At 41.5% G+C, this 17,765-nt stretch overlaps 2 protein-coding genes across 4 annotated transcripts in view; both read left to right on the top strand.

The window, feature by feature from the left end:
* The first annotated feature begins 5,406 nt into the window (after positions 1-5,406).
* LOC101477810 (G-protein coupled receptor 61) lies at positions 5,407-10,343 on the top strand. Its single transcript, XM_004544807.3, has 2 exons — positions 5,407-5,671; positions 7,070-10,343. The coding sequence occupies exon 2, from the start codon at positions 7,285-7,287 to the stop codon at positions 8,686-8,688; it is 1,404 nt and encodes a 467-aa protein (XP_004544864.1). The 5' UTR covers positions 5,407-5,671; positions 7,070-7,284; the 3' UTR covers positions 8,689-10,343.
* A 3,031-nt stretch (positions 10,344-13,374) lies between these two features.
* Positions 13,375-17,765, top strand: part of LOC101478284 (AMP deaminase 2) — a 34,110-nt gene continuing 29,719 nt past the window's right edge. For 2 of the 3 annotated variants that reach the window (XM_004544810.4, XM_076884009.1), the window contains exons 1-3: positions 13,377-13,481; positions 13,782-13,828; positions 17,086-17,498. In XM_004544810.4, the coding sequence (XP_004544867.2) occupies positions 17,123-17,498 (376 nt within the window). In that variant the 5' untranslated portion in view covers positions 13,377-13,481; positions 13,782-13,828; positions 17,086-17,122. Of the gene's footprint in view, positions 13,482-13,781; positions 13,829-17,085; positions 17,499-17,765 lie in introns of all 3 variants that reach the window. The other variant, XM_004544812.5, reaches the window with a different exon arrangement.

Genomic DNA, 17,765 nt, shown 5'->3' with positions numbered 1-17,765 from the left:
AGTAATTTTAGTAGACTCACCTATGGTAGCAATTTGAAGCTCCTACTTCGCCTCATTCTCCACTTATCACATTTATAAAAACTTAGGTGCTCACGTCGCTTGCCTGCCTGCCTGCCCGGCAGGGTGTTGACAATACCCCATCAGTAAAACTGATTGTGACCTTGCTTTCCTCTATGCAGGGCGAAGCGCTGACGCTCTTACGTCTTACATTGAGCAAACACACCCACACACACATATGTAAGTACTGATTGTGTAACAGATCAACATATCAATAAAGAAAATTATCATTGATCTGTTTTACCTGTAAAGTAGGAAATATGCACAACTGGTAAATGCACTGGCTACAAGTGTTCATGTATACAAACATGCATAGTGTTCAGAGGCCGTTTACAGCGCACAGAAAATAAATAAATAAATGTAGCTAGTAAATTTGACACCACCAGAGGCACATGTAGAATAGAATAGAATAGAATAGAATTCAACTTTATTGTCATTGCACATGCACAGGTACAGGGCAACGAAATGCAGTTTGCATCCATCCAGAAGTGCTTTAGTGATATAGATATATTACAATATATATTAGCAATAATATAGATATGTGAGTATATTACAGAAATGGGTCTATTATGGTATGTTATAATGTACACGGTATGAAGTATGTTGTGAATATTCTATAACTATAAGTATGTACAGGCTGTAGTGAGTACAAGCTATGTACAGGATATGAACAGGATATAAATATGAAAAACTATACAGAATATGAAATAAATAACTTTACAGAATCTGGGATATACAGCTATACAGAAATGTGAACTATGCAAGTTGTAAACAGTTGTAGGATTAAAGATTATCGAATGTACAGAATGATTATTTACACAGAGCTATACAGTAGTGCAGTTAAGATAAGTGAGGGTGTAGATAGTTTCTACAGAGGCTATATAAAGTGCTAGTGGTTGTGAGTGGTGGTTCAGTCCATGTTATTATTGTGTTTGAGGGTACAGTTGTCCATTGTGGGTGTGTGTATGTTCAGTCCATGAGTTTAACGTGGGTCAGATGTCAGGAGGCAGAGTTCAGGAGTCTGACAGCTGTGGGGAAGAAGCTGTTCCGGTACCTGGTGGTCTTAGTCCGGAGGCTCCTGTGGCGCCTCCCAGAGGGCAGGAGGGTGAAGAGTCCATGTGATGGGTGACTGGGGTCTTTGATGATTTTCCCAGCCCTTTTCAGACACCGCTTCCTGTAGATGTCTTTTATGGCAGGAAGTGGTGCTCTGGCGATGCGCTGGGCAGTTTTCACGACCCTCTGCAACGCCTTCCGGTCCGAGGCAGAGCAGTTCCCGTACCAGACTGTTATACAGTTGGTCAGGATGCTCTCGATGGTGCAGCGATAGAAGTTCACCAGGATGTCTGAGGACAGGTGGTTCTTCCTCAGAGTCCTCAAGAAGAAGAGGCGCTGGTGAGCCTTCTTGACCAGCTTGGAGCAGTTGGTCGTCCAGGTGAGATCCTCGGAGATGTGGACTCCCAGGAACTTGAAGCTGCTCACACGCTCCACAGCCGTCCCCTTAATGTGGATGGGTGGATGTGGGTCAGCATTCCTCCTGTAGTCCACGATGAGCTCCTTGGTCTTCTCGGTGTTAAGCAGCAGGTTGTTTCTGTCGCACCACTCAGCCAGACGATCCACCTCCTCCCTGTAGGCGGCCTCATCGTTGTCACTGATGAGGCCAATCACCGTGGTGTCATCTGCAAACTTAATGATGGTGTTGGAACCATCAGCAGGTCTGCAGTCGTGGGTGAAGAGGGAGTAGAGGAAAGGGCTCATCACACAGCCTTGTGGTACACCGGTGTTCATTGTGATGGTAGATGAGCAGCGGTTATCCAGCCGGACATGTTGGGGGCGGTTGGTCAGGAAGTCCAGTAACCATTTGCAGATGAGGGAACTGATACCCAGGTCTGTCAGTTTCCTGATGAGTTGTGAGGGGTGGATTGTATTGAATGCTGAACTGAAGTCTATAAACAGCATTCTGGCGTAGGTGTTGTTGTTGTCCAGGTGTGAGAGGACAGAGTGCATTGCGATGGAGACTGCATCCTCTGTGCTCCTGTTCCGGCGGTATGCGAATTGGTGGGGGTCCAGGGTGGGGGGGAGACAGGATTTGAAGTGTGCTAGGACCAGTCGCTCTAAGCACTTAGTGATGATGGGGGTGAGTGCTACTGGGCGGTAATCATTGAGGCAAGATGGGTTGGAGTTTTTGGGTATCGGGACGATGGAGGTGGATTTGAAGCAGGCCGGTACCACAGCGTGGGCCAAGGACAGATTGAATATGTCTGTGAGCACTCCTGCAAGCTCCCCAGAACACGCTCTGAGAACACGCCCGGGGATGCCATCAGGGCCTGCAGCCTTGTGGACATTGATCCTGCTCAGCACCGCTCCTACATCGGTGGGGGAGAGAGTCATAGGTTGGTGGTCTGGCGTCATGTAGGTGTTTATGCTAAACTTTCTGATTACAGTATAGTAATAAAAGAGAGAGCTACATCTTCAACATATTAAAAAAAAACAAAACCCAAAAAACATACTGCACATGGCAAAATAAGTCAATCTGTGTCTCTGCATTATAGCAGCTCCAGAACCTGCCTGGTAGTAATTCAATATTTACTAAATTTAGTGGAAATGTTTGCTGTTTAGCTCCCAGGGGGTGTAGAAAAAAAATCCCTGCATCCTAATATGTTTGACTGTCTGCTCTGATATAAACCTTCCTCCCCAAGAGTCTCCAAGGCAACATTCAGTCAGCACTTAAGTCTTTTTCTGCAACACTCCAACACATTTTGACTTCTACAAGCCATCTGAAAATGTGACATGACAGACGCTTGTTAGACATTTGTAAAGACTCTGTATCCTTCGCTCAGGTATTGTGCAGCTCGCCTCAACAGTCGTTTTGTTCTCTTGCTTTGATGTTATCAACACGGTGCAGGTTAATGTTTGCCCGTGCCTTGGTGCACCCCTACAAAAAGTGCGTTTGGATTTGAGCTGATTGTTTGTGTAGGCAGCGGTAATTATGCTTTGGTAAATGTAATGGAAGGATTTTTTTTTTTCAATTTCTGAGTGCTGCTGTTATTTGCGCATTCATATCTATCAGTGGTTATTATTGGCAGTAGGGGCTCTCTGGGGTCATTGCAAGCGTCCTTTGCTATTTCTGAGTGCGAATGTGGAGTCTATTTTTCAAGGTTGCCATGGAAACCATTGTATTTGTGGTGGCAGTGATTGGTGCTGCCGGCCAAGCAAGACTCTGCTATTTTTGTCGTGAGTCAACACATGATATGCACGCTCTCTCTCTCTCTCTCTCTCTCTCACACACACACACAGACACACACACAGACACACACACTCAGGTGAACATGCCTGAATACAGATTCAAGCAGACAGTTTCACTCGCACAGTGCACACATCCACACCGCATACCTGCAATGTGGATTCACTCATGTGTAGTGTTTGAGAAGTGCTGTGCGTTACACAAGCATGTGTACATTTCGCATCCTTCCTCAGCGCTACCAGGCATCTTGATACATCTTCGCCATGACAACAGTAGTAAATGCTGTCTATTAAATCCCTCCACCAAAAACTGGTCATGTTTCCTTATGTTCTGTATGTTCTGCTTGTTCTTGTTTTTCAAGCATTGGCTGAAAGAAGCTGATGATGATGGTGGCGATTAACGTATAATCACTCAGTTATGTAACATACAGAAAATGATGCTACTGTGATTTATCATGTTTGCATTTGAGTTGTGAGGCCAAAGGACAAAAAATAGCTTTTTTTTTTTTTTTTTTACACATCCTGGCACAGTGATGAGCACGGAGCTGTAAATGATGCCAAACTTCTTACCGTAGCCACCTGTATGGGAATCTGTCAGCAGCAGTTTCTTGGTGAAATGGAGAATTCCTCAGGCCACAGGTCCAACACATTTAAAATCTGCAAATTTGTAATGCTGTAAAAACACAATAACTCAATTCACAAATCTTCAAAAAAAAAAAAAAGGTGCTTTGGTTAGAAATGAATCAAACAACTGCAGTGACAGATGGTGTAGCAATAAATACTATTTGCTCTTTTTTAAGTGGGTGACACCACTCCACTCTCAGCATCTTCTACTTGCCATAGTGCAATAAATACACTGATATGGAGGATGGGAGCAATAAACTAGAAAACCTCAATTCTCACAGCAACTAAAGCAGTGGCGTTATCATAATAGAGCTATTAGTGAACAACTAGTTTAATCTAAAAATGCATGAGAGGTGCTGCAAATTAAAACATGCTTTTTAATGGTCAAAGAAGACATAATTTCCATGAAATGCAAATGTTATGTGTGTAATTATGGGAAACCTTACAAATGCAAATGAAAAACACCCCAGAACTCAGCAGCTTTATGCCCACTCCTTCAGTAGAGTAGCCTTATCCATAATAGCCCAGATTTCATTGTCCTCAGCAGACAGAGCAGTGAGGATGGACTCCATGTGAAAAAGATCACCGTGGCAACAGGAGTCCCAGTTTGAGAAGCTGGGATGGATGGAGGCTGAGGCCTGGCCTAATCAATCCTTCAATGTCTCAGCAAATCTTAGACTGGAAGGCGCTTTAATCTGTAGAATAACAAACTGAAACACTACAGGCTGACAACAGTAAATCAACTGGAAGAGGAAGGAGAAATAGGGGGCGGGATATGAGAGGGAGGAGCATGAGCAAAGATTTATGAACCTTAACAGGTTATTTGAGAATCGTATTTTCCAAGGTAGGAGTTTGGAAACACACAAACAATATTTTTGGTATGCTAGTGGTAGGTGACAGTAGGTTTCCTGTCAGGAAAGGTGACATGTTTTCCCCCTTCTAAATCCCCAGCAGAGGGCAACTTTTAAAAATGTGAAGCTCAGCTGTGCTTCATCTGGAGCAGTCAGGGTGTAGCAAAGTAACCATCATGTCACACAGCAAGCAAAAATTGCACATCAGCAGTGAATGGATTTTGCTCTGTACATTATTTAGGGAACATGTACAGTTAGCAAAGCGGCTTTCTGACTGTTGCTGCAGTAAATTTAACATAGGAAGTTGAGCTACCCTTTAAATAAAGCTAATATTTAAGCTCCCTGTGTGGTTGAATGTGAAGTCAGAGGACTGCCAAAGTGACTGCTGTTATCCTTTGAAGACCATCTTTACCAACTTTGTGACAACCCGGCTGAGACACACTAAAGCACTCGTTATTTAAAAGAAATTTATAACGCTGCTGCAGTGGCATTCCTTCATTTTTGAAGACTCAGATTGAGATGACGGTAAGGACATTAGGACCCTGTGGAGACAGCAGCTCTGGTCCTGTTTCTCACTGCCTCCTGCTCCATCTCTGCAATGTGTGTGAGTGGAGGGGGAAGGCAGAGAGTGAGCTGGTGTCTTTGCAAGCATTTACATCAGCATCGTTTCAGAGAAATCTCTGCTGCCACAGCTGTTGTCAGCTAGGGAGAAGGATGCACTAGGCAGATCAAGGGATGGAGAAAGAAACAGGCTGTTACAGTGGGAAGTACCTCAGCAGCATTTTTTAAGGTACAGTGATTGATTTCCACTGTGTACCTCAGCAGTAGGAGCTAAACCAGGATTCCATCCTCAAACCCCAAAGCAGCAGACAGCTGCATCAGGAAATACTCTGATTCAGGTATATTATGCTCTCTGCCTTTTTCTTTCTGTGTCTTCCCATCACACTCCCCGATCCTCACCACATTCTCCTCGCTTGTTCTCTCACGCCTCCTGTAATCTGCTCGTTGTGTAGCGCTGACTGCAACAAATTCATTTAAGCTACATTCTGATATACAGAATAAGAGCCTTGCTTATTATTAAAATGGGTGTAATGCATTAATAATTAAAACATAAACGAGCAGGTGGAAGGGAAAGGAATGGCCAAACCAGGCAGGAGGGTTAAAGTGAATTGACTGTACCCTTATGTGTGGTATACAGACGTTGCTCAGTGTGGGCAGTCATTCATAGGCGATGAGAGAGGTTAGAGCTCAGTATTTACTTGAACGTGGATTACTGTGACTGTAAACGTCACATCTGTGGCAGACAGAATTCATATCAGCAGGCAGCATGGTTTCCTTTATATGGCAACAGCCAACCATAGCTCTCTGTCTCTGTGCACAGGTAACATGCTAACAGCCTGCTCAACCTGTGAACATCCTTAGAATTTCTATTTGGAACATTAAATTAACTCATTCTAAATGATCAGGGCTTCCTCAGTGGAAGACATCACCCTCTGTACAATCACAGACCTACATACAGGCCTCTCAGAGTCTGTGGCTAGGTTTTGGTTTTTTTGGGCTAGAAAAGGTAGTCATAAATATGCAGGTTAACCACAAAATATGCATATATCTTTGAGGCAAGCGAGTGCTCTCATGGCAGTTGTAGATGTGATGGAAAAGGCCTATTAACTAGTCAGTGATAGTACTGGTTTTGGTGAATTAGCTCATGTACAGACAGGATGTGTGCTTGAAAAGTATTTATACCTTCCTGCTGTTGCTGCCCGGGAAGAATAAGTCTGGATTTATCGTTGACCTTCTTTGCTGTAATATATTCTTAAAAATTAAACTGCTCTCCAATTTTTTCCCTTAGAGTTATTCTGATAATAAATACGCATTTTTTTCAGTATTATTATTTGGTTTTAGACGTGGCCTAACTCTACTGCATGATGACTTCTCATTTTTCATTCTTTTTACTTACTCAGTTCCTGCAGCATGTTGCTAAAAAAGGTGTCAAATGTCCATGCCTTGAATAATGAATATCTAATAGAGTTAATTGGTTTGAGGGGTGGCTTTGAATTACCTTATCAGCAAGATCGCTTTAACGGAGATTTCAGAAGCTAAGGAGGATTTTTATAAAACTTCATCTAAGTGAATTAATTTTGATGGTAGCTGGGGCAAAAAGGGAAACTCACCATGGAAGGATGAGTTCATATAACTGATATTTGCAAATTAGAGGTCTCTCATGACACAGTACACACACAGGCAAACATCCACTCACAGATATTTACCCTCTCTTCTTCTTCTTCTTCTTATTGTAGGGTGGGTCTGTGACTGATGAAAGACAAGAAGGCTTTTTAATGGAAAGGATTCAAAACATCTAAACTTCCTGACATCACAGCAACATCTTCTGGACTACGGGGCAGCTTTTTACCTCATTTTCAAGTCACTGTTTTCTGGCCACATTTCCCTTTCTTTGAAGGATGGGTGATGGGCCTGTGACTGACTCTGCCCGCCTGCCTCGTCCCACCCTTCAATGGAGCCAATGTGGAACTCCTCCCACACACCTCCACAGCCCACATCCAACATGTCTGCCTCCTCTCTGCCTGAAGGCTGGGCTCTGTCCCAGTCGCTAGCCCTACTGGCGATGCTGCTCATGGATCTGTTGGCTGTGGTGGGTAATGTCGCTGTCATGGCGGTCATTGCCAAGGCCCCGCAGCTCCACAAGTTTGCCTTTGTCTTCCACCTGTGCGTGGTGGACCTTCTGGCAGCCCTGGTGCTGATGCCCCTTGGCATGCTCTCGAGCCGCGCCTTCTTCGGGGAGGCCCTGTGCAGGAGCTACCTCTTTCTCAGTGTGTGCCTAGTCAGTGCTGCCATCCTCTCTATCTCTGTCATCAATGTGGAGCGTTATTACTACATCATACATCCGATGCGTTATGAAGTGAAGATGACCATTGGCCTGGTAGCTTCGGTGCTTGTAGGGATATGGGTAAAAGCTCTGGCCATGTCTGCTCTGCCACTGCTCGCTTGGTTCCTGCAGGGTGGAAAAACTCCTCTTTTGGAGAGTAGCGGGGTTGAGGGAGGGGGTGGCGGTGCCGTGCCACCTCCCCCGGCTCAGGGTCACAGGCGCTGCTCACTGCACTGGACAGGGGGAGGGTCAAACCGTTTGGCCTTCATGGTCCTCTTCACTCTGGTGTATTTTCTGTGCCCACTGCTGGTGATTCTCGTTGTCTACTGCAACATGTTTAAAGTGGCCCGGGTGGCTGCCATGCACCACGGCCCACTGCCCACGTGGATGGACACACCTCGCCGCCAGCGGTCAGAGTCACTCAGCAGCCGTTCTACAATGGTTACGAGCTCCGGGACAGGTACTGGAACTGGCAGAGGAACTCCACAACGCCCTTTTGGAGGAGGGAAGGCTGCAGCAGTGTTGGCAGCAGTGGGTGGGCAATTCCTTTGTTGCTGGCTGCCCTACTTTACTTTCCACCTGTATTCAGCACTGGCTGCCAGCCCTCCAGCCACACTGGCCTCTCTGGAGGAAGTGGTCACCTGGATTGGCTACTTCTGCTTCACCTCCAATCCCTTCTTCTACGGCTGTCTGAACAGACAGATCCGAGAGGAGCTGGGCAAGCATCTGCCTTGCCTGTTTCGTCGAGCCGGGATCGAGGTGGAGGACAGACTGCCCAGCCGTGAAGGATCCATAGAGGAAAATTTCCTTCAGTTTCTTCAGGGCACCGGCTGCAACTTGGATCCTCAAAACTCTCACAGCACTTCCAGTCCTAAGGGTGAGGCCTGCTGCCCTGTGGCTCAGTCACAGCCAGCCGAGCCGGCACATGCCATACCCATTGATTTCCGTATCCCAGGACAAATTGCAGAGGAGACTTCAGAGTTTATTGAGATTGAACAGGCGAAAAACAACCATATATATACAGACAGCTGACTTTTCAATGTCTCTATATTTTGAAAAATACGTTCAAAGAAACACAGTCTTTCAGGAAAACACGTGTCTCTATTTTTTTCTTGAAAGCTGTCCACCAGGTAGCTAAATTCATTTTAAAGACTAATAATTGTATCTTTGGATCACTGCACTTTGCCTCATCAGTTTTCATCCTTGTTTTTGAAAACAATCATGGTTGAACAGTTAAATGCAGATGTACAAACTTTTGCTTGCGAACAGGGAAGTTACTGCTTTATTTAAAAAAAAGAAAATAAAAGGCTGTATTTTGGCCTTCGGCTCAGCCCTGTACAGTAAATGACTCACTGAATTGCTATTTATGTTGTTTAAGCTTTTTTAATAGATGAAAATAAACATTAATTTGGTGTTTGAGTCTCTGACGTTTTGGCAGTAAAATATTTTTGAGGAATTTCTTTTCATCTCAAATTAAGAAACACTTGCTTAAATACACTGGCTCCCTCTGAAATCATTACTTTAATATTATGCAGTTACATCTTGCTACCAGAAAAATTACCCTAGTATACGAATACGAAGATTAAAAAGTTTTGTTGGTTTTTTTGGTTTTTTTTACAAGACTTCAGCAAGTCATTTTAAACATTACTGCAAGAAAAGTAATGTTAAAAAACACAGCAATAAAAACATCATATTGAACAATAGTTTGGAGTTTTGTCAGTGACAATGGCAGCTTTAAGCCAATTCGATTACATTAGATGTGTACATATTGTGGCCTGACTGCTCATGGATTTGGTACAAGCTGTTTACAGACAAACTTTCCTTGGTGCTTTACGATGTAACTACGATGTTTAGGGTTACCCCCGCTTCCTGCCATGTGATGTATCTATCAATGTCTTTGGATATAAATTTAGATCTTAAAAAAATTAATAAATTAGCATTCGCTTGATGCACTGCTAAAAATTGAATGATGATTCTGTTCTCTACATTGTTTAATGTACTAAACTCTAAGTTATGTTCAGTAAAATTGTGTAAGGTTTGGTTGTGTATGTCAGTCAACACAAGCATTTTTTAAATGATGAGTTTAGGTATTTGTAAAAGAAGTGATGACAAGGAGGCCAATGTATTTTGACAAGTAACTGCCTTCTTTGTGTTTTTCCGCTGTGAGATTTTAAGGAGAATACATGTGGATTGTTTTCTTTTTACTACCCTGATTCTCTTCAGGGTTTTGTTTTTAAGTACCTCAGTGCAGGAAACAATATTTCACTGTCTAATACGACCCCTGCACACTACTTTAATGTTGTGGGAAGAACAGAGCAGACAGAATTTGCTTGAGGTTTTTAAAAGACTTGGTTTTGCAGCTTAACTATGAGCTGAAATTGTATTTTATAGCGAACTGTTAGAGGGAGACGTGTGAAAATGACTGATTAAAATAAAGAGGCTTTCTTATGTATTGTGGAAACAGGGTTTTTAAGATATTTTTTCAGAGGGTGTTTTAGTGACAAGGCCAACTTGACACCTTCTTTTTATCACGTCTAAATATCTCAAACTGTGAATGATGTTGAATGTTTGTGTTAGGTTCTGTTTTGACTTGTTCGGAGATTGTTTTTTAAGCTGTGGTGAAGATAAAGAATGACTTCCACTGTACAATGATATGAATGTGTTAAAAAAAACACAGCTGAAGCTAAAGCGAGAGATACTGTTGTAATAAAGAGTTTCTATGTTTGTAAAATATTTTGGATGCATTCGCATAATTTAACCTACAATGTGGGGTTTCTGCCAAAATATTGGTATAAGTGCAATATACTCTTGCTGGCCACTTAATTGAGTACGGTTGTTCAATTACATGTTAACTCAAATATCTAATCAATCAATCACAGGGCAGCAACTCAGTGCATTTAGGTGTGTAGACATGATTAAGATGACCAGCTGAAGTTCAAACCGAATTTCAGAAACACACCCATTTGTAGGGTTTACAGAGAGTCCAAAAACGATCAAATATTCAGTGAGCTTCAGCTCTCTGGGTGAAAATGTTTCATTGATGTCGGAGGACAATGGTCTGACTGTTTGAAGCTGATAGGAAGGCCGCTGTAACTCAAAGAACCACATGTTACAACCAAGGTATGCAGAAGAGCATCATTGAACCGTGAAGCAGAAGACTGTATCAGTTTTCACTCCTGTCTCCTAAGAAATTGAGGGTACATTTTACTCTTGATCACTAAAATAGTAAATCAATATTTGTGGCATAGTTTTTTTTAATAATAACATTAACATTTTAGTGTTTTATATTACTGTACATGTGTGTGCCTTAATCCTTTGCATTGAAATGCAAAGAGAGATGGTGGGGGAATATAGTTCACAGTAATCTGAAGGTAAAAATCTTCAAAAATGAAAAAATTGAAATATTTTAGAGATACATGAAAAATGTGTCAATCAACCACTAAAACAATTTTTTCTGTTCATGAAAATTTAAAAAAAAAAAGTAATAATAATAACAATAATAATGTGCTTTTATATATATATATATATATATATATATATATATATATATATATATATATATATATATATATATATATATATCCTGTTTCTATTTAATTTTTTTGCTTTGTTTCATTTGGAAGATGTGATTGCTCAACACGCCTCACACTTCTATGATGGACCTCAGTCAAACCGCCCCCAGCTTCGGCAGGCTCTGCCATCCCCATGGCAATTATTACCAAGAGACATTTTTCTAGGCTGTAGTGGGTGGTAGGAGGAGCTTATTCGATTGGGAATCCAACATGATGCCCCTATCTGTGACTTCTTAAAATATATTCTCTACACTAAACCAGATCTGACATTTGGTTTTGTTATGTTATCACAAACCATAGCACTCCTAGTGTGAATATGTCATGCTGTAAACTGGAATGGCCCTCTTAGACTTTATTTGTTATTTATGTGAAATCTTGGGTTACTTTGCCTTGTAATATATCTAGTTGTACCATAACAACAATGTTATATTCTGTTAAAGATTCACATTATATTTGTCAACATTAGTTATAATCATACACATTATGCCCTTGCTTTTGCATTAACAGAAAGATCTGGCGTGTTGTGGTCCAGGACAGACACTAAAGCAGCACAGTAAAGGGAATTAATCATCATCCTAGGTAATCGTCTGCGAGTCATTTGATCAACCCACTCAAAACGGAATCTTGCACATGTTTTAACATGATCTACTAAATTATTATAAATCTTATCTGGTGGGTAATAAAGGTCAAAGGTTTGAGACACTGAAACATTGGACTTCAGTTTTAAATGCCTTGAGTCAGCCAGCTCAGTACGTGTTCCTATTTTAAGGCTATTTGAGGTGTCAGAGAGTCTTTTTCTTTGCTTTTGCAAACAGCCTTGCTTTCTAAGCTAACATATAAGCTTAAGCAAACTTTCAGTAAAAGTTTAGGAAACTATATTTTACATTTTCACCACTGCTTTACTTTTTAAACACTGGTATTCACTGTGGTAAATAACAGTAAGCAGAATAAGTTAAATCTGCTTTTATGTCATTTTAGAAGTATTTTACTTCTACTCAACAGCATTTCAGAGAAAAATGCTGTACTTTTTACTCCACTACATTTACTTGACTTTAGTATTTGACCTCTGTAACAGGTATGACAAATATGATCTACACATAGAAAATTATTTGCAACACACACTCACCATGTGTTTTGTTAAGTATACCTGTTCAGCTGCATATTCATGCAAATATCCCAACCAGTCTCAGCCAGTCACATGGCAGCCACTCAGTGCTCTGTGGACATAGCCAAGATGACCTGCTGAAATTCAAACTGAGCATCAGAAAGGAGAAGAAAGGTGATTTAACTGACTTGGCATGGTTGCTGGTATCAGATGCGCTGATCTGAGTATTTCAAAAACTGTTGATCTACTGGAATTTTCAAAAACACAGCCATGTGTAAGGGTTATAGAGAATGCGCCGGATAAAAAGGAAAATATCCAGTGAGTTTCGAGTTCTCTGGCTAAAAGTACTTTGTTGATATCACAGGTCAAAGAATGATGAGACTGCTTTGAGCTGACAGGACAGCAAAATTAAATCAAATAGCCACTTGTTAAAACAAAGGTATGCGGATGAGCACCTTATGCACAGCATGCTGAAGCTTGAATCAGATGTGCTATAGCAGCAGAAGACCTCACTGGGTGCCATTCCTTTTAGATAAGAACAAGACAATTAGGGTAAAATTCACATAGGCTCACGAAAACTGGACAGCAGAAATGCTGTCTGGTCTGATGGGTCTTGATTTCTGCTGCCATTTTCAGATGTTAGGATCAGCATTTGGCATAAAGAACACGAAAAGCATGGATTCGTCTCCAGACGGCTACTTCCAGTACAATGCACCGTGTCGCAAAGTTCAATTCAACTTTGGGATGTGGTGGACTGGGAGACTTACTAGCAAGGTGTACCTAATAAAATGGCCAGCGAGTGCATGCCAGGCGCTAAAAAATGTGCTCCATCTAAATAAGAAGAGGAAAGTAACACATAAAACTAACACCGATAGCGTTTAATATATGGTGACCTTTGAGATATTACCAGTAAGAAAGTCATTCTAGGATTTAATTGCTAAATATTTCAGAACTTGTTTTAAATACAGCTGCTGAAGATAAGCTACTATCAAACGTTATCTAACCAGTGTGGAAACACATTTGTTCTTCTTTCACCGGGACCTTTGAACCCTCTCCCAGCGCCTCCTTTGAACACAACACTTCATCCTACTGTGGAGGAAACTGAAGTAAGAGAATAACAAAGCCACCCAAACCGAATATCACCACTGGTAAGTATTTCCTAGCTAGAATTATTTAACTAATACTTATTTCTCTCATGGGTTTGCCATTTTTAAGCTAAAACGTAGGCTATTGACACTGCAGTTATCGTGCTTGAACTAACTTTGTACATTTGATAGTGGACAGTTAAGCTAGTACGAAGCAGTCGCGTTGTTAGCTATGTGAAACTCCTCGATAACGTGTTTACAGTCGGCGCTCTTGTTAGCTACTCTGCGGATGTATACGCACACATATTTAGAGCCCGTATATACTGTAACGAGCCGTCGTTGTTGCTTTATCTTTGTGTCAAGGTATTTCCTGCCACTTCCAGCGAACGAGTCGTCAACAATGTCCGTTGGTAAGTCGGCACCCGACATAGCTGTACTCAAATATACACGAAACACGCTCTAGAAAAAGGAGTTTAGCTCTCCCTTTAAGTGTCTTATCACCAGAAACTCTGTCAGAAGCTTATTACATAGGTAAAAAAACAAAAAACAAAACGAATTTAACCTTATTGCAGTGCAATACATCACAAAACCTTGCCTCAAATAAGGGAAAAACAGTAGTTGTTTGGTATTTTTATGCGTTAAATGTACTAATAGTACTAATATTTGAAAGCTTGTACCCCTGCTTGCTTTTACGTGGCCAAGGAGGAAGCTGTGAGGTCCTATTTGTGCCAACATTATGCTCACATTCATCGTGTCTTTTCGGTTATGCTTTGGTTCACCTTTAAAGTTGTGACAAAACTATTGTTACAAACTGATTGTGTCTGTGCGTTGATCAGCTGACAGGACAAAAACAAAAATGTGGCTGTGACTTTGCTTTCGTCATCCTGTTGCACTTCCTGTCATTTGACAGTGTGGCTTTGCAGCTGGTCTTGATGCGTCTTTTGATTGTGTTGTCTTTATGTGATTTATGAGTAATGGAGTCAATTTGTGTGTGCCATTGGATGAACTTGATCAGCTTTGACGTTGTAGGTGGAGTGAACAATATAGAACTAGTTCTCAACTGACACTGGTTATCAGTTCACATTCCTGTATACCATCAGTATTTTTGTTACAGTGGTGGGTGAAAGCCACCACTCATTTGTTTCTGCTTTTCTTCCAACGAGCTAGACTTTCTTGTAACATGTTAAAAGTGCTCTTAAGCAATAGTTCTCCGAAGTTTTTTCTTTGGACACTGGCTGCTTTTTTAACTTATTTTGAATACAGTCTGTGTATCTGATCATATTCATAGGAATGTTTTTTGCTTGTTGAGCCATTTGATAGGGAACTGAGAGACACTTAACTCAGGGGATGTCTACACATAACAGACAACTTTTTAAAGTTTTAAAGGTACTTTTCCCCCCCCTGGCAACCTGGCATGAAAACACATAATTAGTTCACAGTTTGACAGCCCTAAAAATTGTATTCACTGAAAACTTGGCATATGTTGGCATGATGTGCTGTGCATCCTTAAAAAACTAGACTAATGGAGGATAAGCAAAGAGACTTAAAGAGCTATTTACAGCAGATGGACACAATCTGAAAGTGTTCTTAAGATATGCTAAAAATAAAAAATCCAGCAAAGACCTGACTTGAAAGATGCATTTGACCCTGCATTTGATCCATATACTGTTTGCTGAAGCCTCATCAAAAAGGTGGCTGTCACTAAGCCATTGTTAAGAAAGGGAAACTGGGAGAAAAGACTAAGGTAATCCAGCGACCTGGCAATAGAAGAAGCAGTGCTATTAATAAAAACATGCCCTGGTTGTATTTTATTATAGAAAATACCAGTATAGACTATTTCAAAGTGTATATTAGCTCATTTGAAAATATGTTACTTTGTTCAGCAGGATTTTGTGTAATGTACACTGTCAAGATGCTGTTTAATAGATGTGACCACACTAGGGGTTTTTCCTGTATGGCCCTGGTAAACAAAATGTTGCACTTCATAAGCACTGGTCTGAATAAGTGGGGGAAAAATCTCCTAAGCAGCCAGATATATGCTCACTGGTCTCATTTTTAACAAAAGGGTGTGCAAACAGAAGGCTTGACCAAGCAGCAGAAGCAGGGAGAAAACCAAAGGAGAGTTTTCAGGTACTATGACTGCTTTCTGTTTCTTGCTGAGGCTTTAAGAATATGACTAATTTGTATTTTGCGAAGTAGTTAAGATATTCATCGGGTTAGTTATTTATTTTTTCCTTTTCAAAAGTGGGCCTGTGTGTTTTAGGCTTTTCTGCTGGTGCTGCCGCACCAGATGGTAAGCAGTGTCATTAAAACCTGGGTGAGCTTTCAGGAAAAAGAAACCCTGATATAACCTTTTATTTTTTCCTTACTTTGCAGACACTTCCACTTCAGTACCCAAATAAGATTATCTTTTAAAGATATTATTGTAAATTTAAGTGTTTGTTGTACAATGTACTAGTCTTTTTTTAAAAGCTTTATCAGTTTCCGTTTTGCTTTTAGAGTTTTGGTTAGATACACTTGAATATTTTACTATCACATGAGTTACTTGGATGTAACTGTTAGATATAAAGGTTTTACCATGTAAAAAGCAAAAACCTTTCACACACATGTTTTTTAAACTTTTGAAAAGAAGGAATAGAAATTTTCATCCAGCTGCATACAGTTTTCATGCCACTAGATGGGGCTCTTTGCTTGTTCTTAACAACTCTCTTTGTATGACTATTCTGGTCCATAATATAGTTTCTTCCTAGTTTTGGAGAATTGGATTTACAGAATATTGAAATTTAATTCTCAAGTTGAATAATTGCAATCACTGATTCAGCATTGTGTTTAAAAGCTAAATTAGCAGTGACGTTAACATTACTAAAGCATAAAATATGCAGTATTGAACTTATAAAATATACCAGTGTGATTATTAACTGTGTAAATTTCCAGTCTGTGAAACTTTCAACAGAAAACACTTTAGTTTGCAATTTAGTGATGTGTGTATTGAGAGCATGAACACTAGTAAAATTTAAGATTTTTTTAAATCATTGACCTGCTGTGTTGACTTTTGGATGCTTGTGTGTTTGCTAAACTTTTAAAAGAGTTTATGATGTATTGTAATTTTGCTCCTCAGCTACAGGAAGTAAGTGACAACGAGTCATTAATGCACTGTACTTGTCACAGGTTGTACCACAGCCTCTAGCTGGGCAATAGCTGTCACTATTTATAATACTCCATGTCAGGCGGGCCTGTGTGTGTGTGTGTGTGTGTGTGTGTGTGTGTGTGTGTGTGTGTGTGTGTGTGTGTGTGTGTGTGTGTGTGTGTGTAAGCGTAAGCTGTCCGTCTCCCCTCAGAATTTTCCAGCAAAGAAGACTGGGAGCTCATTGGTGAGCTGGTTATCGTGCTTATCCACAGAGTACCTTCTCTGTTATTTATTTTTTTTAGTTACTTGCTGTTCATCGCTATCCTTTGTTTTTGCTTCTCTTGGATACACTGCATGTTTTAATGATATCTATCTAGCTGCTATTTTTAGAAGAGTGGAAAAACTTTTGTCCTTTGCTGACCTAGGCGCTCAGCTGGCTCAGCTGCAGCTGGTCTTCTGGCTTGCTAGCTGTCATGCTAGCTACACTCTTTGATTTCCAATGCCCTCCTCTGTGGCCGCTTTTCCCTGTGCTGCCTACAGGAAGCTCCTTCCCTGGTTGCTAAGGCAACCGAGGACGATGGCCCCCAGCAGGAGTTGGGGAAGCCTTGGGCTGTCTTTCAACTCGGCGCTGTGCAGTGTGCCTGCTGACCCGCCGCTGACTGGGAGGAGGAGCCAACTTTGCAGAGGAGCTTCGCCTGGCCCAGTATGGGTCCTACCGTCCCGCTGTCCCACTGTGAGACAGAGCTCCAGCATCAGAGCTAGTGCTCCTTTCTCCCCCTGCTGGCCACTTCAATGCTCTGACCCACTGTGCTCGACTAGTAACAAGAGCACAGGCGGCAAGATGTCATCTTCTTCCTCCACCTCCTCCTCTAATGCTGCAAATGGACAAGGGAAGCCTAAGCCTAAATCCCCGATGCACAAGAGGGGGAGCCTGCAGAGCACCACCAGCCCTGGTGAGTGTGGGTGAAAGGGTGGGTTTGGGGGGTCCCAAAGAAGAAATGGGGGAACATCTTACGTGGATGTGGAGTCAGAAAATTACACATGTGCTTGTGCAATGGTATTTAAGAATCCATGCTGCTCACAAAGAGCAATGAGAGGGAAGTGGAGAATTCTGCAACTCTAGCTAGTTTTTTTCCGCCTGTAAATTGATTTGAAGCTTCCACCCATGTTGGATACGTTCAGCATGTGTGCTCTTCTGTGTGTAATACACCTCGCTGAAT

This window comes from Maylandia zebra, linkage group LG5 (genome assembly GCF_041146795.1).
Source record: "Maylandia zebra isolate NMK-2024a linkage group LG5, Mzebra_GT3a, whole genome shotgun sequence".
Lineage (NCBI taxonomy): Eukaryota > Metazoa > Chordata > Actinopteri > Cichliformes > Cichlidae > Maylandia > Maylandia zebra.
This window is presented reverse-complemented; position numbering and strand designations above follow the sequence as displayed.